At 42.2% G+C, this 26,826-nt stretch overlaps 2 protein-coding genes across 2 annotated transcripts in view; both read right to left on the bottom strand.

The window, feature by feature from the left end:
* Positions 1-340: 340 nt before the first annotated feature.
* LOC106639849 (uncharacterized) overlaps positions 341-26,826 on the bottom strand; it is a 59,757-nt gene continuing 33,271 nt past the window's right edge. Inside the window, exons 8-10 of the mRNA XM_089596447.1 lie at positions 7,832-8,029; positions 3,774-3,948; positions 341-606 (exon numbers count right to left, since the gene is read on the bottom strand). Of these exons, the coding sequence (XP_089452573.1) occupies positions 394-606; positions 3,774-3,948; positions 7,832-8,029 (586 nt within the window). The 3' untranslated portion in view covers positions 341-393. The remainder of the gene's footprint in view (positions 607-3,773; positions 3,949-7,831; positions 8,030-26,826) is intronic.
* Positions 22,132-23,516, bottom strand: LOC106639869 (carbonic anhydrase 2-like). The gene is made up of 6 exons (XM_014353669.2): positions 23,418-23,516; positions 23,125-23,319; positions 22,894-23,035; positions 22,604-22,718; positions 22,314-22,505; positions 22,132-22,230 (listed from the first exon to the last, which is right to left on the bottom strand). Exons 1-6 carry the CDS (start codon positions 23,473-23,475, stop codon positions 22,132-22,134), a joined length of 801 nt encoding a protein of 266 aa, XP_014209155.2. The 5' UTR covers positions 23,476-23,516.

Below are 26,826 nucleotides of genomic sequence, written 5' to 3'. Positions count from 1 at the left end.
GATTAGAAAAAGGCAACTGGTTTCGGGACGATTTTTACTCGAATCGCAACGTCAGAAATCAAATACTTCCATTTCGTCGCGCTTATCCGACGTGAATCACCGACCCTTGTGGATATACATACAAGGATCGCTACTTGCGTTACCTCACCTGTGGGTTGTTCTTTCTGCATCTCGAAGACTGGTCTTTTACCTTTTTTTTTTTTTTTTTTTTTTTTTTTTTTTTTTTTTTTTTTTTTTTTTTACCCAAAGGACATAAACATTCAACCGAGAACTTATCGAGCGCGGGAACGAGGCAAGTTGGAATTTTAACCAATGTTTAAACATGAAACTGTAGCCTCGTGCGCTTGTCATACTGATATCATAAAATCAAAGGAACGAGTATAACCTGGTGCATCACAGAGTTGCCGATTGTTGAAAAATATCGTCGACGTATCGTTTGGCCGCGTCAGGGGTTGGGTACTCGTCCGGATGCGACTCCAGCAAGTGGGCGCGCAGCTCCTTCGAGTAGTTGGTCCCGAAAGCCTCGCCGGCTCTACACGACTCGCACTGGTAGATCGTCTTGCCGACGTGGATCTTTGTCGACAGCACGTGCTTACGGAGGTTTTCCTGTGGAAGTAAATCGAAATAGATTAATCATCATCGCAGGATGAGGGGGACCATTTTAGTGTATACATCGAAGGGGATAATGGACCCAGACAAATCAAGTCCTTCCCGAAAGTCTCGTTTTTTATCCTCAAGCTTCTACAACCCCGGATCCCCTCACTCCTCTCAAATCCTTGTGGTCATTCGTGGGTCTAATCTGGCGCTAAATCCAGTCAAGTCCCCTCTGGCACTCTTCGATCCTCCCAGCAGTTTTTATGAGAGGTTGTTGGACCCTCGAAAAAAAAAGGCCCAAACAAAGAGTGCCAAGCGTAAGCCCGTCAATGTCGTGATTCTCCGCGTGCGTCTCGTGCGCAAACCACCGAGCTCTTTAGCACTCGACCCTCTTACCTCCGCCTTTCTCGACTGATTTAATCGTCAGGCGGCTCGTTCGTCTGGCACAAAGAGTCCGTACGAGTCTCTCGAAGAAGAGAATAAAAAAAAAAAAAAAAAAAGAAAAGCGTGGGTTATGAAGACGGTGTTAGGCACGATACGTACAGGAAAATAAAGTAAGTGCACGCGGAGTTGGCAAATCTTCGGCCAGAAGTGACTCGTACGTGGCGGCGGTATATACATCTAGCACGGGTGTATATCCTCACCTGAGGGAGTTCAAAGGGTGTATATAAATGGAGACTCTTGCATAAACAGTATACGCTACGTGGCTACATCTTTGCCGAAAGATACAGCCTTCCCGAGCAATGAAACGGAATAACGTACGCGTATAATCGCGTATAAGCGCGCGTTTAAACGTATGCATCTTGAGGATACTTTCCTCCGGCCGGATTGAGAAGTTTAATGGACCTTAAGTAGCACCGAGTTAGGGCCTCGGCGGAGGTAGTAACGATCGGGAGTTATTCGATTTTTCTCTTCGCCGACTCTTCCGTAGGTGCATCGACAAAATCATTCAATTAAATAGCAGCGATTATACACGGCCACTGACGAAATTTACGATCGAGCTATTAACTGCATGCGCGTCGATTACCCGTGTACACGGTACAGGGGAATAGTTGACAAAATCCTTGATGATGAAAAAAAAAAAAAATAAATAACAACGGAGGCATGCACAAAACACGTTTCCCACCTACAAGCGAATAAAGAGCCGCCGGAATAGCTCACTTATCAGAGCCGCCGAGCCGCGGTAATTAGCGCACCCGCTGATCGTCGCTCCGCATGGGGCTACCGTGTATGGCGCCGCAAACCCCCCCTTTTTTTTATATCCTCTTAACGTTCGAATACCACCCGCGCAACGCCCCGAGAGCCATTGGAAAAGGGCCTCGCGCTATCGGGGCAGCCCCGGGCATTAGCATACCCGTCCGCGCGGAGGAGTCTACGAAGACGCGAAAGCCGGGGTGTGTGTGGGCATCAGGAGCGATCGGTGAGCACAATTAACTCGTTATCTTATCGCGCGGGACCGGCGGCTCTGGTGTCTCTCCTCCGCCCCGAGAGTATCCGAAAAACATCGAGGCATGTGCTCGCGTATGGTGACTTGGTTTGTTCGCAATCGGAGCTCGTCCAACAGGAATCGAAAAACTCACGGGTGACCATTCACAAAAACTGTGCGAGTGCACGGAAATAAACTAGGATGAAAAAAAAAAAACAGAACCGGAGTCAAAGTCGCGTTTGAAGGAGGAAAAAAAAAAGAGAGCTCGTACACGCTAACCCATCGGTGGTCCCCATCCTTCTTATGGTTCTCCTTTCCGTATGTCCCTCTTGGTCGACTGTTTTTCTCTCTCATTCTCATCCTCGTCTCCACTTACGAAAGCGTATGCGTGTACCACGGCTGGGCGTGTAAGCGCGAGCTCGCCGACAGCTTTATGCTGATGAAAGAAACAGGTGTGCGCGGTGTGGACACGCGCGTTTCGGAGTCCCGAGAGCGCGGCTTGCGATAACGCGGCGATCCGCGGAATCCATAATTTCGAGCTTTTTATGTACCCGTCGGGATACTTACAGTACCTCACCCCGCGCTCTCTCTCTCTCTTTCTTCTGTGTAGCCTTGGTTTTTTTTTTTTTTTTTTTTTTTTTTGTCAGGAAAGATGCGAAGCTGGTATCCAAGGGGAGGGCTCGTGTGGTGTCGTTATCGGCCGATCGGATCGTTATACGGTCTTCCGATGCGGTTGACGCTCGTCACTTTGGTCCCTTAATGAATACGTTTGCGGCGGCTCTGGACCGTTTACCTTTTAAAGCTATTGAGATTTTTTTTTTTTTTTTTTTTTTTTGTAAGTCTGGATTTTGGATCGGTTTTTTCCTAAGTGGTATAGCAAATCTTATGTTTCTTGCGTTCGAACGGTACAATGAAAGCTGTACTACGACAACGATGCCCCCGTGTATTTTGACTTTTTTTTCGTTCCCTCAAACTAAGTGCACCCTCAAATTTTATGTCAATTTTTGAAGGTGGCATTGAGAAACCGCAGTTTGGCTTGGCATTTTTCGTATGCAACACAAGAAATTCCTTCAGAAGATACAAGTACAAGTGATTTTACCAAATGAGCGCACATCGCCACTCGATTTTTCTAAACAAAACGCGATCCTTTAATCCTCTTTTGGCCAACAACGCGCGTCTCGTCGTAACAATCAAAGGGAGGAATGAGAAAAAAGAGTAAAGACACTCGCGGGTGAGGTTCCCTCTCTCCTTCACTCGGGGGCTAATCGAGGCAGCCGTGCGGCTACCACTTCGCGGTGGGTCCGGCGACGATTGCTTTCCTTCCTCTGTTTTTCTTCTTCTCTCGAAATGAACGAGAGTAGCTCCGGGAGAGCGTTCCGATAAGGTTAATCAGCGCCCGGATTCGAGATTTATGGGAAGCCGGTCTCTCGCTTGTTTGCTGTACTCTTTTTTTCAAAGACGCGCGCGCATCGGCTCTCTCGAGGTTCCCGGTGTTTTTTTCTTTCTTTCTTTTTTTTTTTTTCTTTTGCGTGAAACGTGTAAGCAGACAACGTCCACAGTCTGGCTGATGTGATTTGGTCTTACATACCTACGCTGGCCCTTTTTCGGTGGGGACCCGACTTTTCCTATATAACTAGACGACTGGGGGAATTGTATTTGGGTAAAATTTTCATCAGGTGGAAAATAGGATGTAAAAACCAACAGTTGGTTTTTTGTTTGATATTCGATTGAAAAGCAAAATTTTCCGCATTACCACGTTGTTGCTCGCGTAGGTGCAGTACCGGCACTTGTAAGGCTTTGTTCCGCTGTGCAGCCGAAAGTGCCGCTTCATGTGCGAGCCGTTGTTAGTTTTGAAGTTGCAGCCTTCGAACGAGCACACGTGACTGTCGGGATTGTCCTCGTTTGGCGTGTCATGGATTTGCCTGTGCCTGTGAAACAAAAAACAAATTTTCTTTTTTTTTTTTTTTAATCTTACTGTTTTCTCGCATGATTAAATGCCAATAACTATATTTTTTTTTCTTTTTCAGTTTGAACTAGATAATATTAAACTCCATTGAGGTGTTGCTGTTACATTTTTGCCACCCGTGCGCACGTACTTTGACTGATTATGGTTTATTACCTGTTATTATAAAAAACATTGACAAAAAAGGAATTAGTTGAAACAAACTTGTATGATCAATTAAAGAAAAAAAAAAAAAAAAAAAAGATCAATCAGGAAAATAGCTTTCGCTACAATACAATGTACTTATGTATGTATAGAAACAGGTAGACAAACAAAGGTGTTAATCATTTTCGATCGCGCGGTACACCATATCCCGATGGTACTCAGGACGCATACAACAGCATTGCTTATACAGAGAAAAGGGAGTTGGGAGGGGGGTGGTGAGGCGATTATCGCCGTGTATGTGCACGGGGGGGGGGAGAAGAGAGGCCAAGTGTCCCCTCCTCCACCCGTGCAAGTTTATGGTAGTCTATGGACCGAAAGCGCAGGCGATTACTGATTATGACTGATGCGATATGCGTGCGCGATATTACCGAGCTTGGGAGCGATCTCTGCGTGGCATGCGCGGCAAAAGAGAGAGGGAAAGCCATTGGGGCGTAAGCGCGGGCCTACACAGATAAACCCGAGGGTGTATCTACATGTAGGTCTTCGAAATGCGCGACACGTTTAATTAAAATCCCCGCGTGATTTACTCCCGCCTGCGAGAGAGAGAGAGAGAGTAGCGCGTATACAGTGATGGTTGTACGCGCTTTGTCCTTTCTGTTTCTGGGCTTTGTTGTCTCGTCGCTGTTATGGGGGCTTGGGGTGATGTGCATTGGATGAACTTTTGAGGAAAGATCCGAAAAACTGCGGAGGGAGCCGTACATTTTGTCACTGTTGAAGGTTGCAAGCAATTCTTTGGGTCAAAGAAAATTTCTTCATCCTCGTTCCCTTCAACTGTTTTCTTTTGATTGACAAACAATTAGTCGATCCAAAAAAATCACTTCGTACAAGCAAATAAGAAATTCGTAATTAAAAATAAAGAATTTTTTAATTAAAAGAAAATATCTAACAGAACGAGGGTCAAGAAATTTTCTGTCATCCAAAGAATTGGGTTGCTCACTGCAGTGATTTTTTACGGTTATTAATTATCACCCCGAGATTTTTATTTCACTAAGTGTGTTTTCATGTATTTATAATCATCAACGATGATAAAGTAATAATATTCACATATGATAAGCTAGAAGCGCGCGACAAGCAATGGCAAGATTATCAGTAAAGAAACTATTTATAAGTAGTGGTACAACCATTGATGGATAAATGATTGATAGTGAGAAATACCCAAATGTGAGTAACGAAATTCCAGGTAATCACAAGTTCATTAAACGATAATTTGTAACGCGTTAACTTGTAACGGATGATAATGAGCGATAGTAAATAATCATTAGAGCCAAGTAGTGATGAGTCATAATGTTGGTATTTAAAGAAGAAAGCGATTATTCGACGACAATCGGTCACGAGTCGATTTATAATGAGAAGTGATAAATAAACACGTAACAAGCAATAACATGCATCGATAAAAAAAAATCAAGCACCGATAAGTCGTAATGGGCACAATAGCTATAATGGAAACAATGATAAGTATAAACTTGTGATAAGCAACTACATTAAGTCAATGATGCGTAAACAGGTCAAAAATTATACGATTAGCAATGATATGTATACAGTTATTAACTCAAAAAAAAAAAGAAAAAGTATTTACATGGGCAACGATAAGCGATGATGAGCAATTACGTAAGCATATGATAACCAATCGTGGAAAACGATAAGGAAAGTTGTGATGAACGATAACGCCCAACATCGAAAGCAATGATATACTTGAGTCATGGACTGGGCACGCGTCACAGCGAAAATATACATTTCAGCATAATTATAAGCTAAACATGACCCACGTTGGCTAAACGATTAGCAATAAAAAACAGTAAACTCGACGATTGCTGATTACTCACTATTCTTAAGTTTAAGCTTGCAACTTGCAAAGTATTCTTATGTTGTTATTATGACAAATGTATAGCGACAATAACGAAACAATGAACTTTAATGGCGATTCGTGTACGTACTTAAAGGCTCTATTAGCAATGAAACATCGGGATCGCTGTCGGCAAACAAGCGTAGCGGTTTGTCAATACACCCACCGAGTGTTTAGCGCGCCATCGCCCATCGTCCCCCTCGGAAACGAACACCCGAGTGTTGCACTACACACATTTCACTGCAGCTTACGGTTGTCCATTTTCTTTTTACTTTTTCACCCTTCCCCTCTCACGCGTCACTTTAACATTCGCGCGTCTTTTTTTTTTTTTTTTTTTTTTTTTTTCTTCGTTATCTCTCTCTGTCTCTTTGTTCGTTCGACCGTGGCCGTATCAGCTCTCTGAGAGGGTGATGGCCACGCAGCGAACAAGAGAGTGGAAAAGTACACAGAGAGCGTAGGGTCACTTAATTGCCGGAAAATTGAAAACGAGGACGCGCGAGAAAAGTTTAAATGTACCTACCCCCGAGCCCGCGGGAGATGAATCTCTTTCGCCCTCCGCTGCTGCACCGCGTGTGTTTTTAGGACCCTTTCCCGATGCGTTATCCACGGCAAAGTGTGAACCTTTTTTTTTTTCTCCCTCCCTCGTACGTTCCTCTCTGCACTGTGTTTCGCGTCTATACGTCCTGGCAGGGCGTTTAGTGGAAATTCAAGTTGGCGACAGTACGACTTTGCGCTTTATTTACTCCGGTCCAAGGGTATAAATTGCGGTGCAGAAATATTTTTCTCTGGGGTGCCATTTTTTAAATACTTATTCACCTAGTTGTTTCAGTACACGTCTAGGTTGATTATGGGTCACTAAACAAATCAGCTGACATTCTTAATGAAAGTGAAAAAAAAGTCCTTTCACTCGCGTAAAAAAAGGACCAGGGGGAGGTAACTATATAGCTGGAGATGAAGCCATCGGGGTTCCGATAGCCAACGCACGCAGCTCGTAACACATCTCGGCTCGTTCGCCGAGGTAATAAATAAGCCCCTCATTTACCCGTCCATTACGCCGAACCGAAAAATGCATATGCATCCCCGGCGATTGTTTTCTCCCCGTCTTTTTCTTTTTTCCCCGACGCGCCCGCGTTCACTCCATGAATTATGAAACGAGTGCCCCGCAAAATCGTGTGTGTGTGTGTGCACGCGCCCGCACATACACGCGCGTGATAAATTAACGGTGGGTGTGTGTGTATAGGGTAGCCGTGTACATACGATGCGTATACCGTATATGCACGCGGTGTACAGTGTAAGAGGACAGGTGCACGTGTCGCCGTTTGTTAGCCAAGAGAAAAAAAAAAAAAAAAAAAAAAAAAAATGTCGCACACGGCCGACAATTATTATCATAATGACGTTGATGAGCAGCTCGAGGTGCGTGACGAGCTCGTGAATTTGAATCGTCATCACTACAGCAATTGTTGCACCTTGAAATTTTACTACTATTAGTTGGCACCACTGCCATCGCTTAGTATCGTAATGAATCCTAACGTTATACTATCGATGACTTACAATGTTTTATCATTATTGATAATATAATCAGTGAGAGATAAAAAAAATCACAAAGATGCTGTTACTTTGGGTTATCGAATTTCATCGGGAAATGGTCCCAGATGTGGAGAGATAACCAAGGTGACTTTTGTTCAATTTTTGTTGGAGTTACGTGTAGATTCGGCGTTTACCAAGCTGGCAACGTCAATGCACCTCGAGGTTTATTAGTCATTTAGTAACATATACGTTAGAAAAACAAAGCAAGACTCACCTGGCAAGCTGGACGTTTGTTTTCGCAGCGTAGGTGCAATCGTTGCATTTAAATGGCCTGATTTCTTTGGTACTCTCGTGCACGAGTTCCCTGTGTCTCCTCAACTCGTTGGCGGTGCGGAGGATGATCGGGCAACCTGGTAACCCACATTTGTACTGTTTACCAGCGTGACGCAGTATGTGCTGCCTGAGTGTGTGCCTGTTTCGTGGGTTAATTTGTCTCTCGTTAGTTAAGGTTTTGCATGTCTCACACATTGTAATCTTTGTGCGCTATACTTTAGTATAGTAAATATTTATGATTAACAGTCACAACATATTATAATATACATGTGAATGTATTAATTTGAGTTATACGTTCAAGGCATTATTTCATTTGGTTTGAAAAAAGTAAACGAAAAAGAAATTTCCAAAAAGCCGAATCGAAACAAAGCCGCGAGATCCACCTGTTAGTACCCCAAGGGTGAGTACTCGAGGGCGCTCCTCGACGCAACCGCGGTTAATAGTAGCCCCCAACGGTAGCGCGCAAATACACCCAGGCAGTGACCGCGTATATACGCGAGAAAGAGTGTATAAGATACGCGCACACACAAAAGGCGAGGGGGCGCACGAAATCGTTATCTTTTTTTTTTTTTTTTTGCCTTCCCCCTGCCCCGGCAACGCGCGGAACCAAAACAGTATATAAGGCAGAAGAAGAAGAAGGAGGAGGAGAAGCTGCGGAGAGGCGAGCGACGATTTATAGTGCACAGCGAAGAATGTTGCGAACAAAAGGGCATCCGATTTTTTTTTTCGATAGCTCCTGCTGGCTACCGAGAAATTCTTGCGCTCGCGCGCGCGGGCCCACATATACACGTATGTATGGCGGAAGCAGCGAGAGAACGAGGAGGTGGGTCGGCTGATACGGTGTAGCCCTTCGCCGCGCTGGAGAAAGAAAGGAGCAGAGGTGGACAGGCGCAGGGAGACACACAGCCTATACACATACACACGAACGCGAGATAAAGAGCATCAGAGCGCGAAGCGAGGAGAAGGAAGAGAGGCCAACGGCGTATGTATATATACATATATACGTCAAAGGGGTGGGGGGGGGTGGAAAACGCGTGTGTGCGAGCAAGCGATATATATGTCCGGGGCCGTCCTCTCGAGCGGGGCTTGGGCCGCAATTGGCCGCGCAAGTGTAACGCCGCGCTTTTACATTGTGTAAAGGACGCCCCCGCCCATGAGAAATCACGACTGTACGGGAAGACGACGACGAGCCCGATATGCCAGGAGCTGCTTCTTCCTTCTGCTGCATGTGCATCCACCCACCCTCCGCTCTGGCTCTTATCTCTTTTGCGTGGTCTTTGGGACGCGTCTGTCTTTGCTCTATGAGCGTTTATGCTTTATGCATCGGCTATTGTACTTATGCATAAGTACCTACGTATACACAATGACGCAGGTGGGAGATCCGCTATTGGTCGACGATGAAATTTTCATTCGCGTGCTCGGGCGTTCGTCATCTCGATAGGGTTGTCGCATTAGTTATCTATTGTGTGGATGCTTTTCGGGCTGTCGCTGGAATCGTTTTTATACTTTACAAAACTCGATTGTTTTGCTACAAGGATTGATTACACGTACCATTTGACAAGTATACTTTCCGAGCACGATTATTTGTCTCGCGTTTACTCATCTAGATTACACGTACCCGACAACGGAGTTCATTAAACAAAAAAAGCCGTGTGATTGGTCAAATGATTGATTTCCATTGTTGTGATGTGAAATAGGTTTTCATACACTTCCAATGTATTGCGTAAGCGAGCTACCGATACTCTGATAACATAATTTCCTCGCGAAGATCGGTAAGGATAATGAGGTAAAAAGAAGCTATATATATATTTATGTGAAGGGCGATTGAGGCCCAATATGCAATATGCTATAGCATATCTATAAGAAATCGGCATTTGGTCACCAACAATTGATATACATAGGTATGAATTAGAGTCAAATTAGACGTAACTTATCGAGGTCACATATCCATGCCCTTGTCTATGGGACTCATGCAAACGATCGTTATTACTAGATCTTATTCATCCAACAAAAAACCAATCAATCGATTACGATTCCCGTGAGAGTGAAAAGTAATATTAAAAAAAAAAAATCAAATCGTAAACAAGAGCTCACGTATATTACGAAGGCAGTTCGACAGGAGAGCCGAAAGTAACGAGCCGCGCGTGTATTCCTTAAATACATTGAGAAGCCGGAGCAAAAAGCGGCATCGCATATAGGGCAGTGCCATCACAGTGCACACGTATACATACATTTATACACAACATAGAATAAAGTGCCCATACATCGTGCGATTTCTGACGTCTCTTGCATCACGTGCGATCGCACATAAAAGTCAGAGCACAGGGGAGATCGCGAAGAACCAGTTCCTTCGTAGCGCCTCTTGTACATATAAATATACCCACGCACTCACACACCCCGAGATGGCGGCTCTTTCTGTGGGTATCCATCTCCATCTCTCTTTTTCTCCATTAACAAAACGCGCCATTATACGCGGGATCAGAAGAGACACAGCCTATATAATGTATATGTATACCGATGCTAAACACGATCGGTGTGATTCATTCGATGCGAGCGAGCATTCGTTCGCATCAGCCAAAGGGGAACGAGCGCACACCTCCTTCGGCGCCGTTTTCTGATGCACCGCTCCGTCTTGTCTCCCTCCCCCCCCCCCACACTCGATTTCTTGGCCTTCCTCCACTGGCTGAATTAGATAAATGGACGATATCAAGGCTGAGAGTGGACCGGAGGGAAAGAGAGATCGGCTGAATTTCGCCTGCCATACAGGATGGATTTTTGACCCGTGTCATTGTGGTACACCAGCAATGTTAATTACGAATCGTTGAGCAAGGACATTTTAGAAAAGTGGCAAAGTTCATACCGTTGCTAGCGAGACAGACATCTCGATTGAAAATGAAAAAAAAAAAAATAAGATGGACATATGAGAAACAATGAGGACAGAAAAATCCTTCAAAGGTACAACAGATGTACACCTACGTACGGATAATAGACGCAAAAGGTATATATCCTGTGAGGGTGAAAAAATGCGCGAAAAGACTCGTAAACTTGACCTACACACTATTTTGTGGGAATTTGTATTTGCTTTTGCCGTCGTTCCGTATTTTTTGTATTCGTCAAAGATGAACAAATGCAGTCTTGGGAAACACGATGATGGAGTGAAAAAAGGGGGGCCACTCATCGGATTAATGAACCGATTCGAAAGCCAATTAAAAGGCGCGGTTAACGCGCACACAAGCCATTAATCACCGACACTCGAACGATCGATTTCGGAACGAGCGCATAAATCTCGTATACACAGCATGGCTATTATACCCGTCGATGCTTTGACTGAAAATAACGTATTCCCAACCTTGGACCCCCCCACCCCTCCAGTCGTTTCATCGCCGGCCGAAACATTGTAATCTCAATAAAACACGTGCACACGTATGGATCCCATATAGACGCGGAGAAGCCATAACTTGGATTAATGTCCGTCAGCCGAGTATTTACAAAAAAAAAAAAAAAAAAATTATAAAAAATCCCGAGTTTCTCGTGACTTGAGGCACTTGCCTCCTTTGCCCCTTCTATCGCTTGGAGCCATTCGTCCTCCACCTCGGAGGTCCACCCGATGTCAACATCAGTGCCGGTCAATAAATATAAATCTTCTTCCTCTCTTGCCGCTCTTACGCGCCACACACGCATCAGATCCATCCGAAAGCTGCAGATAAGGAAGGGGGGGGGAGGCCTAATCAAGGGGAAAGGGGAGCTCGTAAATCCAAGTGACGATTCGTGTAATTAAAATCAAGCCGCGCGCGTGTTTGTTTGGAAAAAAAAAAAAAAAAAAAATAGATGACCCACACGGTGTCCGTCTCTTCTCTCCTGTATCAAGGGAATACAGCCGAGTTGTCTTGCATAAATACATGGTATGACGTTTATAGAAGCTTCGATTTTACAAGTATTAGCTTATAATATTACATATGTGTCTGTATACACGTACGATGGGTGAGCTGCGCGGGCATAGTAATCAACAGCCGGGTGCTTTCACTCTCTGAAACGCTGGACTTGTTTGCGCGTCCACCTCTTTCTTCTTCTTTTTTTTTTTTTTTTTTTTTGTTTCTTTTTTCGGTCCTTCGTCGCTTTTCGATTCAAATTCGCACCAGGTTCGATCGAAGGAGCGACCGGCTGCATGCACGTCCCTCTTCTTTTTTCTATCCTGGCTTGCGGAGCCGTGAACTTTTTTTCTCCAAGGAGGGATGTTCTCGTGAATTTATGGCTTTTGATTTTCGATCGGAGGATTCTAATTGAATGCCGATGCTGCAGGTACGGGCCTCGGGACTAGCGTCAGGTGCACGGGATTGCTTTGATAATACGCGTGCACGTGTAGGTATATATACATATAATACATGTGTGCGCTTTACAGATATGATGTTACCCGGTTGCCGAATTAATGAGGCCCGATGGCCATTATTTGCGCGAATTTTTACTCGTTGGGGAATCAAAGGGGCCCGTGTGGGACGTTGCAGTAACTTTGGGAGTTTATGCCGGGCCGCCCCGGTATTTGGAATAAGTGAGCGAAATTTATTTTTCCTCTTCCTATTTGTCATTCGAGCGAATGATATTTTTAAGCCGGAGATATGTAAAAGGACCTTTTTTTCTTGTTTGTCGTTGATACGGTTGAGGAGTTTGGGGGGAGGGGAGGAATCGATATATTATCGTCGTAGAGATTGGAGATTTCGTCTTAAAATGGCATCGGAGGAGCAGTTGTGCCCCCAAAAAATATCCTTTTTCCCAATTGTCAAAGGACCACGTTGGAAAACAGAGACTTTCAGGATTTGGTTTTATGATGATTAGAGATGGGTACTTGATTTGGTTTGGGAGAGAAAAAGCCGTCTCCCTGCGATTCGATCACAAAACGAAATAGCTCTCCAGATGGAAATTCATTAAAAATTTTCCAAAATTTTTACCGAAGGGATGGAACAATCAATAAAAATAATGTCGATAAGTACGTGGAACTTCCTAGGAATGAGCTGATACCAGCCAGGTTCTTTCAACCCTTGAGGCATCCTTGCACGAAAGTCTCAGTTTAACGTAACAGCGCAGTTATTTCTGAGTGATTTAAACAAATGGTCTCAAAAATGTGATTGTTGCACCCAAATTGAAAGTTCATGAACACCTCGATTATCTACGGTGTACGCGCTTCATTTTAATGACATTCAAATGCAATGACCCTTCGATAACGAACGTAGATTAACATTTTGCTGATTCTGAAACACTTTGAAAGGTCCCCAACCCCTCGATTAACCAGCTAAAGCTCGAAAAAGCCGCATCAGACTCGAACAAATACCACGTGCCTGCAAAGTGTAGGGGTACACTCTCTTTTGAAATAAAAAAAAAAAAAATAGCCGTATGGACATATATACACTGCACAGGTAGGAAAAAAAAGGCCGTCCTGCGCAGCTTCTGCCGGGGCGACGCGCGGCAGTACATAATGTTAAACTCGCTGTTCATAATTTTCCTCCCTCCCATTCGTCCCGCAACACCAGCCTGTATATACATAGTAATTTTTAAGTCCCCACGCTACTCCTGCACTTACACACTTGTACAGGCATACACGCTGCACACAAACGCGATTTTAACGAGTAGCATGGGTCGTGCAGGTTCTAAGCTATACGGAAAGGAGAGAAAATCGTGTGTATACATACGTATAAGCAATGTACACGTCGTGCGTGCGAATGTAACACGCAGAGGGATTACATTACGCTGTTGGTGCTTCTGGTGCCATGGCGATCGGGAATAGCGATGAGACGAATGTATACTTATACACGCGGGACCTGCGTTTTATCGCAGAGCGACGTGTACGCGTATGTATAAGCACACCAATAATAATAATAATAATAATAACAACAACATGCATATATATATATATATATGGGTACGCGGTCGCGGGCACGAGTAAGTAAGTCCCAGGGATGCGCGCGAGTGACTTATGTGCTCGCAGCAGCTCGTGTGTCCCAATACGTGCATCTTATATATACTTGCGCATATATGGGTAGGTATACATAGACGGGGTATAAAGGGGTGAGAGAGGGAAGCAAACGATGATGGAGATGCCGAGATCGTATCGGGCCGGGCTTACGCGGTGTATATGCGCTCGAGCTGCACGCGTAGCTTTTTTCCTCCCTCCCTGCCCCTCTTTCTTTCTGTTTCCACCTCTTGCGAGCGAGGCTGGTTTTTGTGCGAGGGTATATATATATAATATGTTCGGCCCCGTGTAGCGTGTGAATGAATGCGCGGGGAAACGATGAAAAGTGCGCTCGATTTGTCGCGCGTAAGTGGAACGATAAGCGAGATCGGCAAGTGGTTTAGATCGGGGCAGTTAATTCAGCTCGGGGATTGAAAAAGTTATTGGTGACGATCCGCGTGTGCGCTCGTGTGTTTTTGCTCCTTTTCGCTCGTTCCATTTTTTTTTTTTTTTTTTTTTCCCCCAGCAGGTTACACACGTCTTTTGTTCGACGCGACTGTACGCGCAAGTTTGTCACTAAGCCGTGGGTTTTCATATACGTGTACACGTGTACGCTCATCTGTTGCGATTAAATTTTTTTTTCTATAGAATTATCAAATGGCTGCGCCACGCTGGCAACAAGCACGCGTAACTTGGCTCGTGACAAATTGCGGCTTGCGATGATTAAGGCTTTTTGCGCGTTGTCCGACCATTTTTAGTGATTGATGATTTTATATATTTTTTTCTGCTTTTACTTTTATTTTTGTACGGACTTGAACAATTCCGGTTACTAATGTTACAACATTTTGAGAAACATTTTCATTCAAGTTAAAATATCGCATCAGAGGGGACAATCTTTCCTACAGTGCTTTCAATCAGTGAACTGTTGTTGTAGACTTTGAAAACCCTCTTAATTTTAGTGTAGGAAAATTAAACTCACAAAGAAGGGTTGCGAATACTTAAAAATTAATCAATCATAACCTTTTTAATAATTTTGAACCCTCTTAATATAGGAAAATTAAACTCACAAAGAAGGGTTGCGAATACTTAAAAATTAATCAATCATAACCTTTTTAATAATTTTGAACCCTCTTAATATAGGAAAATTAAACTCACAAAGAAGGGTTGCGAATACTTAAAAATTAATCAATCATAACCTTTTTAATAATTTTGAACCCTCTTAATATAGGAAAATTAAACTCATAAAGAAGGGTTGCGAATACTTAAGAATTAATCAATCATAACCTTTTTAATAATTTTGATTGGTAATTTGTCAAATAAATATTTTCACAGGTCACCCTATTATGGATCTCCATAATTGTCTTTTACACTTAGATGATCAGATATTGAATGTCAGTACTTCTTGTACAACTATTGAATAAATGAGGTCTGTTACCAGATAATCTCCATACTTTCAATCTTCGTAGATCGTTTGAAAAGGAACTAAAGTATACTTAATCCATAAAATTTTTTTTTCCGTAAATGTTAAAAAAAGTAACTGATTAACACTTGTATTAACCCAAAGTACATTGATTAATGCAAGGAGTACAAGTAAATATTCGTACGGACCAAAAATAGATGGTACATTTTTTTACCCTACAGATGGAAACCTTGTGGTTCGGAGGAAATAATCTCAAGTCCAGATTTAGATTCTTTGGAAAAAAAATATATATTATAGAGGTAGGGTTATCCGACTCTGTCTTCATAACCAACTTGGAGTTCTCCATATTATTTTGTCCACGTGCATGTGTATATACTATATAAGGCATACTCTGCAAGGTATATACAGGGAAACCTAATTATTGTACGCGATGAATCAAAATTCTATTTGAGAGCACATCATAAAAATGAAGCATGTCCGTGTCATTCATTAAAAACTAAATTAAAAATTAAAATCAGAAACAGCGGTCATTTATATGAATCAAGCAAAAAAAAGAAAAAAGACTAGGGCATAGAGTAGTTAGACGGTAGGCACATATCACGCGAGTGCATTATATCCGTACATACTCGCAAAAGGAGGAGCAAAGACGGGAGTCGAGAGAGAGAGAGAGAGAGAGCAGCGAGTACGAGTGCACCGGGGCATTAATTAAAAAGGTTGCGCATTAAAATGATTTGTTTTAATTGGCTGAAAGCGCTGAGGTATTTACGAGCGGACGCGCGCTTATAATACACACACATATATATATGTACGATCCTCTCTTAATTCTTCCTCTCCCGGCTCGCCTTTCCCTCTCTCCTCTGCGATACACAGCACGGACAGCCGATTCATCGCGACGATCGCGAAAAATCTTCCCTCTGTCTCCTCCCGACCCCCTACGCGTCTCATCAGCATCCCATATATATATATATATATATACCTTTCATGCACACACACACACACACACGCACGCGCGAGCTCACCCTCTTTATTATTAAGAGATCACCTCCCGATCGCGAGGAAATTTTTTGGTACTTTCAACAAACAAGCGTGACTCGTCGATGCTTCATGCATCGTGTAGGTGTCGAAGTCGCGCGTGAGAAAGTTATACCCGCTGACACCGCGAGTACACATATAGGTATACATGTATAACAAGAAACGGTCGAAAGTATATAGGCGCGGGGATGCATTTCTTTTCTCGCCGAACCGGCTCGATGAATTATGGATCGCGCAAAGATTAATAATAACCGGGGCCCCCTCGGTGTATGAGTTACAGATTTAACGGGTCTTATATTTACGAAGCGTATATTTATATATACATAATGTACAGTGTACACGTTGGTACATGCACTCGTATGACAGGGCACTCACGCCGTCGTCTCCTAGCCGATCTTCGTGCATTATTCCGTGGGCTAGTTCGAGATCAAAGCCGTATATGACCTTTTTTTTTTTTTTTTTTTTTTTTTTTTTTTCGCGAAGAGAACGGTATATCAGGTTTACCCCGTGGCTTGTGTATACGATTCGGGGGTGATTAATCGCGTCTTGGTTGGTTATTCATGGGCAATAACCCCCTTCCTCATACCGTGTGGATAGATCGAAAAAAACAAGAGCTTCGTTGTATACATCCAGTCCTCAAATTGCACGCGATTGAGGGTGCCCGTACTCGGAAAATCAAGCCGATTCCGCAAAACTCACCGAATAAGCATCTCTCGGATTGTGCACTCTCCACTCTGCTCCGAAACGAAGGGCAAAAAACGAAGCCGATCTCGGCGCGAGATGCTTATCAAAGAAAAGGGCGATCCCCGTCCCCTAAAACCCGAGAGTTGCCCCCATTGGCTCCTACATATACGTATATGTATGTATGTACATACACCACGAGAAGAGCAGATCACGTATGTATATATATCCATAGCCGAAGGTCAAGGCCTCTCATGTACGCGGCCGGCGCGACTGTCAACCCGACCGCGAGCAATTAACCGAGGAGGCTTGTCCGGATTATTTATCTTTTCGAGGGCGGCGGGGAGATCGGGGAAAAAAAAAGAGAAAAGGGCAGCCGATACTCGCGTAAAACGTATACATATATATATATATATACACACGCGTGCGGCTCCTCCCGCAAGAGAGAGAGAGAGGAAATCAAGCCGGGCTCTAAATGCTCAAAACCCCAGCCGGAGAGAGGGAGGCTGTACGTGCAGGTATCGTTTCAGTGGGTGGAAACCGAGGTGGAAACGAGAGAAGCATAGAGGGAGAAAAGCCGGCGCGATGAGAAAAAAAAAAAAAAAAAAAAAAAAAAGAGGGCGCGTGGTATGTATATCATGTATACCCGTTGGCTCGCGAAACAGAAGAAGGACGAGGAGGACGGACGATGAGCGAGCGAGAGGGAAAAATTAAAAGGAGAGACGCGCGAGACGTATATCTTGAAGGAGGCTCGAGAGAAAAAAATCCTGTGTATATGCGTGTGTACGTATATATATATATATATACACGAATCGGGATCGTTGAATCGGCGAGCCTTGCCTATATACATATACCTGCGATGCATCTCTGGACAATATAGCGATGGCGTTGATGATGCTCGGCGAGAGCGAGCATTTTGGTGTGTACGTTCATTTGTACGTATGTACGTGCACGGGTGTATGGTTGATGGCGGCTCAGAGAGGGAAGAGAGGATAAAAAGAAGTAGAGACGAGAGGGCAGGCCGGGAATGAGCCGAAGGTGATGTATGGCCGACGTCGGACCTTCTTCGCCGGGACAGAGACAGATACGGGGAGAAGAAAAAAAAAAAAAAAAAAGAAAAAAACAATATAGATATATTTATAAGCACGTACACGCGTGTATTGGTACGGAGAATGAGAGAAAAATGTATCCACTGCGCGAGCCATACGTGTATATATAGCTGGGACGGAGAAAGGCGGGAGACGGCCATAGAGGAGGTGGAGAGGATGGCTCTTCTTGGCCCCCCCGGAGCAACTCTGTCATAACTCAATCCCACCTTCTCTCTCTCCGCGTGTCCATTCCCAGATGTTATACGCAAGGGACTCTGCTTGCACCTGCGAGATTCATCTCCCTCTCTCTCTTTCGTTCCCTCCGTTCCACAAAGGGCGTCTCCGCGCTCTAATCACAACTCTCCATTTCCTATACGCGTCACATTATTTTCTCCCTCTCTGATTGTAAAGGGCCCTCTTATACGCTGTACTTTTGTTTGTTACTCCTCTTTTTTTCTTTTTCTTTTTTCAATCTGAAATGTGTACATAGCAGCAGTAGTCACACTTTTGTTACTCTTGGTCCCGCGGTCGGTCGTTCGGGCCTTAATTCACGTGTGTCGCGACGAAAGGGTCGATCGATAGATCGCAAAGATTTTTCGAGCTCGCGTGTGTCCCGAAAGTGCTTGGGAATACATAATACGCAGCGAACAGGTACAGGGAGCAGTGACTTATTTGTTTTGGGCCTCCCCGGCAGAGATATTTATGAAATAGGGGAATCCCCCGGCCGGCTTCGTGTTCCTCGTTCCACTCGCCCCTTTCGTTCCTTCCCTGCCTCTCCTCCCGCTACGGCTTCTTTTTCGACGTGTCCTTCTTTATTGGGGCCTCGCTGGCTGATTGAAAGGATTATTTCGTACAATTTACGAGGCATTGTTATTTCCCGTGTGACTCGGCGTATAGTCATGCACGAGCTTGATTTTTTTTTTTTTTTTTTTTATTCGTCTATTTGAAAGCGCCGATATTTTAAAATACCCTTCGCGTGATTTTTCTTTGGTTCTCGACAAAATAAAGAAGAAGTAACATAAAAAGGGCCTCTGCGATGCTGCTGAGGGCATTAATCACCGGAACACTGAATTTATCGCACGTTCCTTGTCGAGTGGATACGTTTGTAACTGCGAATACAATACAAATGTCAAGGGGAAGGGCTGCAAGATATTTTGGCATCCTAAGAATTTTAATCCCACTCCCGCTCCCTCTTTTTTTTCTCTCTCTCTCTCTCGTCATTATTTGCTTCGCGTCACTAAATTAGCTCGCAAAAATCGAAACTGGACCGTATACGGTGAATCGAGTCCCATTAATTACGTAAGTATATGATCAGGGTGAAGCCACGCAGAATTTTTGCACGGCTATTAAATCATAGCATCCTTTGTCAGCCAATTTTCAACAAAGATAGGCAATGGTTTTTGGATAAAAAAGGTTGTTTTTTTTTTTTTGTTTTCATGACAAAAGATGACGTTAACGATGTATCTGATGTATAAAATAGAAAAAAAAAAAAAAATTATTGTATCTGTGGCGTGGACAAATAAAACAAAAGAATTTTTATGAAGGAAATAGCTTAAAAGAGGAGTCATTTTGGAGTAACCGATGCTGTTCAATAAATGTAATTTCAGGCTAATACGTACAAGCAACCCCTTTTAAAACATTTGCGAGTAAAAACACGATACAATGAAAGTACAAAAAATAACAATGATATTGAACAATATAATACCGTAGCATGGCATTGCTCCTAATCATTTAGTCATGCCGTTCACACAATTCACGTGGCAATGTATACGTAAGCACATTGTTTATATACACATGCACGCACGTTAAATGTTAGGATATAAGAATAAGAGTAAGCCGTACAAAGAATACATACAGAGGCAATTTGAGCACAGCAGGTACACTCGTATATCCTACTATCACACGCGCATTTTAGGCTTCACGTGTCCTTCCTTTCTCCAGACGCTTTTGGGTCACTCCTGATTATTCCCCTCGAGCACGAAAATCATCGGATTGCCATGGCGGGTGACGCTCTTAATCGGTGAGGCAGCAGGCCGGCCCCCCTATATTACATTGCCCCCACACGTACGGGGCTCGCACACGGAGCGACGTATAACTACGTGACCAGCGTCGAACGTTGGGATAAGTTTGCATTAAGCGCTCCCTAATCAAACCTGGCTTTCGTAGCCTCCGAGTTTGAGGACGAGGTGAATGCCGGCTGTATATACGTATACACTCCTCGTATGGTTCGTAGGGGCAGGCCTCACGCGTGAACAATATTACACGTTTTGATGTGGCGTTCTATAGCGTGTGCCGTACATTCGGGCAGTATACCTCTATATGTGTGCTTGGACTTTGCTGAAGCTTGCGCTCTTACGCCATTAGGGCTGTGGTTGTTATTTTGTCAAATGCCACCTCCTGGATTTATAAAACATTCCCCTACATTTAAAAGTATGCATCGTGTCCCAGCGTACGAAGGACTCATAATTTTCAACAAAGGATGCCACGGAAGAAGAACCAAATCAAAAATTAAGTACGTTGTACGCGAAGCTTTGTTGCATCAGAGCACATTGGTGCGCAGGGAAGAAGTGGTGCTTTCGCAAAGTCGTTAACGCCTCGGGAGGAGCTACGTTCGAGGAAACAAGGGTCAAGGGAGGTGGAGGTGAAATCAACAGAGAGAGGGTTCGCATAAACCGGAGCTTGCGAGTCTTGGCGCAACGATCTTTCGACCGCGTCCCTTGTCCCCTTCGGAACCCCGTATCGCCGCTCACGTTGGTCTATGTATCTACATCTATAATATTTTTTTGTCCCCTGGTGCAGTGTCTTCGATGATGCTCGACCTAGCAGATACATCTTGCGGTGTGATCGACATGCAAGATAAACACGCGGTAAAATATAACCAACGTTTCATGATTTTATGCCATAGTATTGGGAAGGTGAAAAAAGGTTTTAAAAAACGCAAAAGTAGGGAAAGTTGTTTTTTTTTGTTTGTTTTTTTTCATTTTTAAGGTGACATTTCTTGGATAATTCAGCTACACGTGCAAGCTCCTAACTCAATTGTGAACCGTTAACAAAATATCGAGCGATAATTGTCGTTGGGGCCAATAATACTACCCGTAGTATAGGCACCGCTATTCCCTTTGTTCGCACGCGCCGAGCTCTCATAATTCCGTCCGTCTCAATTTCCCTCAGAAAACATCGTTAATTCTCCAGTTTCGTTTAATCCCTCCTTCGAGTCCGCGTGCCAGTGTGCACCCCTATACATCTATGCACGCACATACAGCTCGCTCTCGGTTTTCAGACGAGCTTTCACCCCTTCGTTTCTCTCCCTCCCGTTTGGCCGCGTACACCCAACACCACCCTATGAACGCTGTACTAGCGCAGGCTGTTGCTGGGGATTCGTTTGCAATAAACATGTCGCTCGCTAATTTTGTACGGCATAGGAAAAAAAAAAAAAAAAAACAAAACGGAGACGTCTCTTGCATGCGCGGCAGTACCTATATGGTGTCATTGTGGCACGAAAGCTCGTTGCTCATCTGGGAAATTAGGTGGATTCAACGAGGAAGAAAGGGTAGAGAATGAGGTTCCGCGGCTTTCATACGGCTTTCGCAATTGTAAGCTTTTTCTCAGAGTTTCGTCATACTTGCTCCTCTGCTGTTGTGGTTCAGTTTCACTTTTTCACCAATTCACCGAATAAATATTTATTACTCATTTCGTTGAACACTCGATTGTCAGTTAATTTTTGATGATTCGTTAATCCATTGGTAGAATACGTGGTATAAGATTCAAAGCCAGTGCGAATATAATTTTGGTGTTTTAACAAAGTATTGACGTGTGACATTTTTTTCATTGATTACTTCATCATATCGACACTTTTTTTTTTTAAGCTTATCTATGAGCGGCAATGCTTTAAATGTTTCAAAAAAATTAAAAAGTAGTTTATTACATAAGCATAAAATTTATTTAATCAAAGGCATACACAGTCGGAGAAAATTTTTACGAGAACAATCAAGCTGTATTTATGACGTATAGTGATTTTTTAAATATTTTAGCTATGTACATTCTTATTAATTCTAGTTTTTAAAGGAAGTTTATTCATCTTAAATTGTAAAAAGGTAAACTTCACGACCGTTAAGTTTCTGCAAAGGTCGAACATTCGATGAATTACTGTCCTTGGATAGACGCCTCAGAGCTTTAATCTATAAAGTAAAAAATTTAAATAAATAAGGCCATTTTTTAGAATTAAAATTGTAGCAGTTAAAATAGATCACGCAAAACTTACAGTGAGTGGGCTTACTGCAAAGGGGTGACGTGGTACAACCCATAAGACATTTTCGGTGCAAGGAGGTGTGGTTAGTGATCCGCTATAGCTGAATACTGCACTAATTTCGTTAAATTTATTAAAATTAATATTAAATACTCCATAATCGTCTTCAGATGCAGATATGCTGATGAGATGGTTACCTCGATGTTTCTTTAATTATTTAACAATCACAAGTTACAAATGTATGCTTGTCGCATTATTAAAAATTTATAAAATGAACAAATGTGTAGTATGTATGAAATACTTACAGGAATTGTTTTAAGAAGTGCACCTAAAACTAAAAAACCATCCTCGTATTGCAACGCTTCCTCAAAGTCTTTGTAAGCACTATTTATGTGCACTAAATGTAGTTCCGCATCATATCTAAGAAGGAAAAATGGTGCTTTACAGAAAAACGTTACGTAAAAAATTGTTTGACATTAATTATCTCACCTAAGGCTAAATTTGCGAAATTAAATTGTTTTTAGTCGATAAAAAACTAGATGGTATACGGGTAAGTTAATTTTTATCCATCAATGGTAAAATGGCAAAAACAAACCGTCGTCCGTAAAATGCATGTTCAGTACCAGGTTCATGTGATCTTGCCCAATGCAGATGTAAATCAAGAAACTTATAACGTGGTATTGTCTCGGATGCAGAAACAGCTAGGTCTTCGTTTTCCCATTTACTGGTTGAATTAACTGACAACATCATAATGAGTTATTACGAATCTTTTTAGGGAAAATAACGTTTGACACCTAAAATAACTGTCTAATAAAAATTATATTACCTGTGTGGCCATCTTTTCCTATTATAACAGATACTGATGTCAATCGATCATAATTCTCGAATTCGAATGGTAAATAATAAGTGTGTAATATTTGAGCTTCGTTATTCAAATCGATTGGAGATTGTCTTAATCCCGTTCGACAAATGGGGAAATCATCTTTAATTAAATTAGTAACTTTATACAGCTTCATGTATCCTATAGTGATTAAAAAAAAATATTAGACATTACGAAAAATTATAAGGGGATATAAACGACAAAAATTATTTTCTCATATAAATGTTGTTTACACTTACCGTGGCATGGCGAGACCAATGCTACGATGGCTATTGAAAATACTACGTGGCTATACATTAAAAAAAATAATGCGGAGTTTAAAAACGAACAATTACCGAAACAACACTTGATGGCACTATTAACTAAAAAAAACAGCCATTTTACTTCCTTTTATACCTATTTTTTGCAATTTAATGCTATTGATATTGCAGTTATCTAACCGACTCTTATTAAGTAGTAAGATAATACGACTGCGCTTTTTAAGTTTACTGCTTTTAAAAGCATGGATTTCAAAAGAGCAATATTGTTCTTTGTTTTCGTATGATTTTAATTCAGTTGATACCTTAGAAAACGTGGCCTTATACATCTTATCTTATTTTATTTTATTAGATAAGATGTGTTTGCTTCCAGACTTAGGTCAACTGATAACTGATAAGTGTCATTATTAACACACATAATATGAAGATCATGGTAAATATTAGAGTTATTTTTACTTTTATTTCATGATAAGGTAGTTGATCAAGTAGTGACTTGACCCAAAAAAAATTGCGATGTCAATATTGAAATTTATGAAAAATAGTAAATTTTTATTCAATATCTCACCTACATGAGTTTTAAGTAATACAGGTATTAAAATGATGGCAGGGAGCAGGATGAGCTAGTGAAAAAAATTAAACTTTGATTGCAAAAATATACGGTAACACAAACTATAATATAATGATAATAATAATAATAATAATAATAATAATAATAATAATAAAAATGATAATAATAATAATAACAATATAATTTTCTGAGAATAAGCTACTACTTGTTGGTAATGGCTACTGGGTCAACTACTTTCAAGGCTTTTAAAAAAATGATAAAATACCAAATGACCTTGAAGTAATTATTAATCAGCTACGATAATTTTGTGTACATGTCTAGACATATTACGTATATACATGAAGTATTAAGATTATACAAAATTTAATTTCTTGATAAAATACTTACGGAAATTTACTGATAGTGTTCCAGAGTAAATATTACACATTTTTCGTGGAAAGCATTAGCTTTGTGTGAAAATCCATACAAAATGTTTTTATTAAAGAAATCAATACAGCACGAGTAAGTAGTAGAATATCATATAATTTATATTTTACAAAAATTAAAAAAATACAGGAATCTGTGGATAAAAAAAAATTTATTTGAAAAAAGAACTACCTAAATTTCATTGTTGTTCACGAATTTGATTTTTATAAATTTCTAAATAAATAATTTATACCAAATAAAAGTGATTGGTGGAAATGAAAGCGAAACAAATTTTGTAACAGTGAAACTTTTTCAGTAAAATTAAATCTCTTTTTTTTTCAAATTGAATGAAAAATTATTCATCTGATCACCGATATGCATCAATCTCCTACTATAAGTGCACGTAATGTATTCAACTTTTAAGCGCAGTACAAATTTTAAATTGCATTCTTTCTGTTTGAAAAATACCTTTGATTTTTGGTAATCGTTAAAATTGCTCTGTCCAATGAACTGAATAAAAATCCACATTAAAGTACCCATGGCCAGAATTTAATTTACTTTTCGGGCAAAACTTTATTACAACAATAGTTTGTCCACGTGGGGAGGGGGGGGGGCATTAAAAATGTTCATCTAGTTCCTTTGCAGTGAGCAGCTACCCACCTTACAAGCGACAAAGTAGGGCTCTTATTTTGCGGTCACTTCTGCGTGTCCGTGTCCACGCAATAAAAGCTCAAGAACGCCGCGAAAGGCGCGAAAATTCAAACCTTAAATTACGTTTAAAAGGCCAGAGTGGGAAAGGGGTGGGGCGCAATATAAAGCGACGAAGCTCAAGGCTGTCAGGGCTCGTTAAATAACAGCGCAGTAGTCACGGAAAAAGAAGCAGCGGCGGGGCTTTTGTTCGCGTGCGCGAAAAAGACCGAAACCTAGGGGCGCTGGGAATGTATATGCATATGTATACTTTCACGTGCCAAAGGGTAGGGATAACATCCAAAAGTCGGCGGGAGACGTCGACAGCGGCCGCTGCTGTTGCGGTTTGGCGACGTTTTAGGGCCGTACCGGGGTTGACTTCGTTTATCTTTTTCCCCGGCACAGACCCACGAAACTCACCGATGTCCACGTAAGGCGAGAGGCGACAAAGAGACGCGCCTGCGATAGGCCTCGACGACAGGAATTTTTATTGTACGCAGTAAATTTCCCGGCGGATTGTTTTCGAGCAATGATTAAAGTCGGATGAGATTATTTTTTTCCCTCTCTTTTTCTCGTTACTTTATTCTACAGGGCGGGTCCTGTTTCGAAATATTTCCATCCAAAAAAGCAAGACCATTAGAATTTCCCCCGTAAATTACAGATCAAATTATACTCGTTGGTCATATAAATTTTCAACTTCATGGAAACTTCCTTAACCGGAGTAAAAGAAACGGTATATTAAAACACACGATAACGAGAATGCAAAAAAAAAAAAAAAAAAAAAAAAAAATTGATTTAGATTAAACCGAAAGAATTTCCCTCGATTGTTGTACCGAGGTATAATTGAATTTTTCAATTAATGGCTTTTTCAATTTAAATTTAAGATTTTAATTGCAGGAGCAGCTTTAAATGGGAAATAAGTAATTATAACGAACAGAGAGAATTAGAGTACGAGGAAGCTCGAGCGCGAGCGAGAAAAAGGACGTAAAAGGACGAAAATTCGAGAAAGCAGCGTGTATGTGCAGTCGAAAACAGCGGACCGTAAAAAACAAAGGCAAAGACGGGGCGGCGAGAGAAAAAGCCGGCGCGAGAAGCACATGGGGTCAAAGAGAAAGGGTCGAAAAAGCCAGAGGGAGAAAGGGGGCGGGAAAAGAAGAAACATCGAGCTGTGGGCAGTCGAGCCCATGCATATCCGTACCGCATATATGTATGTATGTATGTGAGCGCGTCGCCAACCACAAGCCCGTTTTATTTTATGAATGGCGATAATTCACGCGACAGGGGCTATGTATATACATATATATATGTGGCTGGTGGTGTACGCGTGTACTCCCTGGCTCGCCGCTAAACTGCCCGCGAGTTTTCGCGGCAATTCCGCGCGGTCCTCCAGTCGAGTTGAGCTCAAGGAGGTGAAGGGAAATTAGAGAAAGGGGACTTTTTCCTGTGCCCAGCTCCTGTTTTTATGCTTTCCAATTTCACGTGCGGCGTGTAATGAACGTTTATCTTTTCGCGCGCGACAGAGCGAGCGGTCGGTGCTTAAAGACTGTTGTTATTGCCGTGTGCCTTTTGTTGCTCTCGTATTATGAAAATGAGAAACTTGGGAGGATCGATTGGTTATACAGTAGTTGTTATTTTTCTTGTGAAAAAACTTTTATGACCTTTCAGTTTTTCTACGGTACTAGTTATGTTAGTCGCGTTTCGTGCGATCTACGTGATTGACACTAGTTTTAT

The sequence above is a fragment of the Copidosoma floridanum genome, unplaced genomic scaffold (genome assembly GCF_036245765.1).
Source record: "Copidosoma floridanum isolate Cflo_tuat_1 unplaced genomic scaffold, Cflo_Japanese_pri ptg000030l, whole genome shotgun sequence".
Classification (NCBI taxonomy): Eukaryota; Metazoa; Arthropoda; class Insecta; order Hymenoptera; family Encyrtidae; genus Copidosoma; species Copidosoma floridanum.
This window is presented reverse-complemented; position numbering and strand designations above follow the sequence as displayed.

Excerpts from the sequence above, each read along its gene's own strand:
- LOC106639869 (XM_014353669.2), bottom strand. The coding sequence starts at position 23,475 with ATGTATAGCCACGTAGTATTTTCAATAGCCATCGTAGCATTGGTCTCG. Across the intron at positions 23,320-23,417 it reads ATTGGTCTCGCCATGCCACG|GATACATGAAGCTGTATAAA; the intron begins GTAAGTGTAAAC and ends TAATCACTATAG. Across the intron at positions 23,036-23,124 it reads AGGAAAAGATGGCCACACAG|TTAATTCAACCAGTAAATGG; the intron begins GTAATATAATTT and ends TGATGTTGTCAG.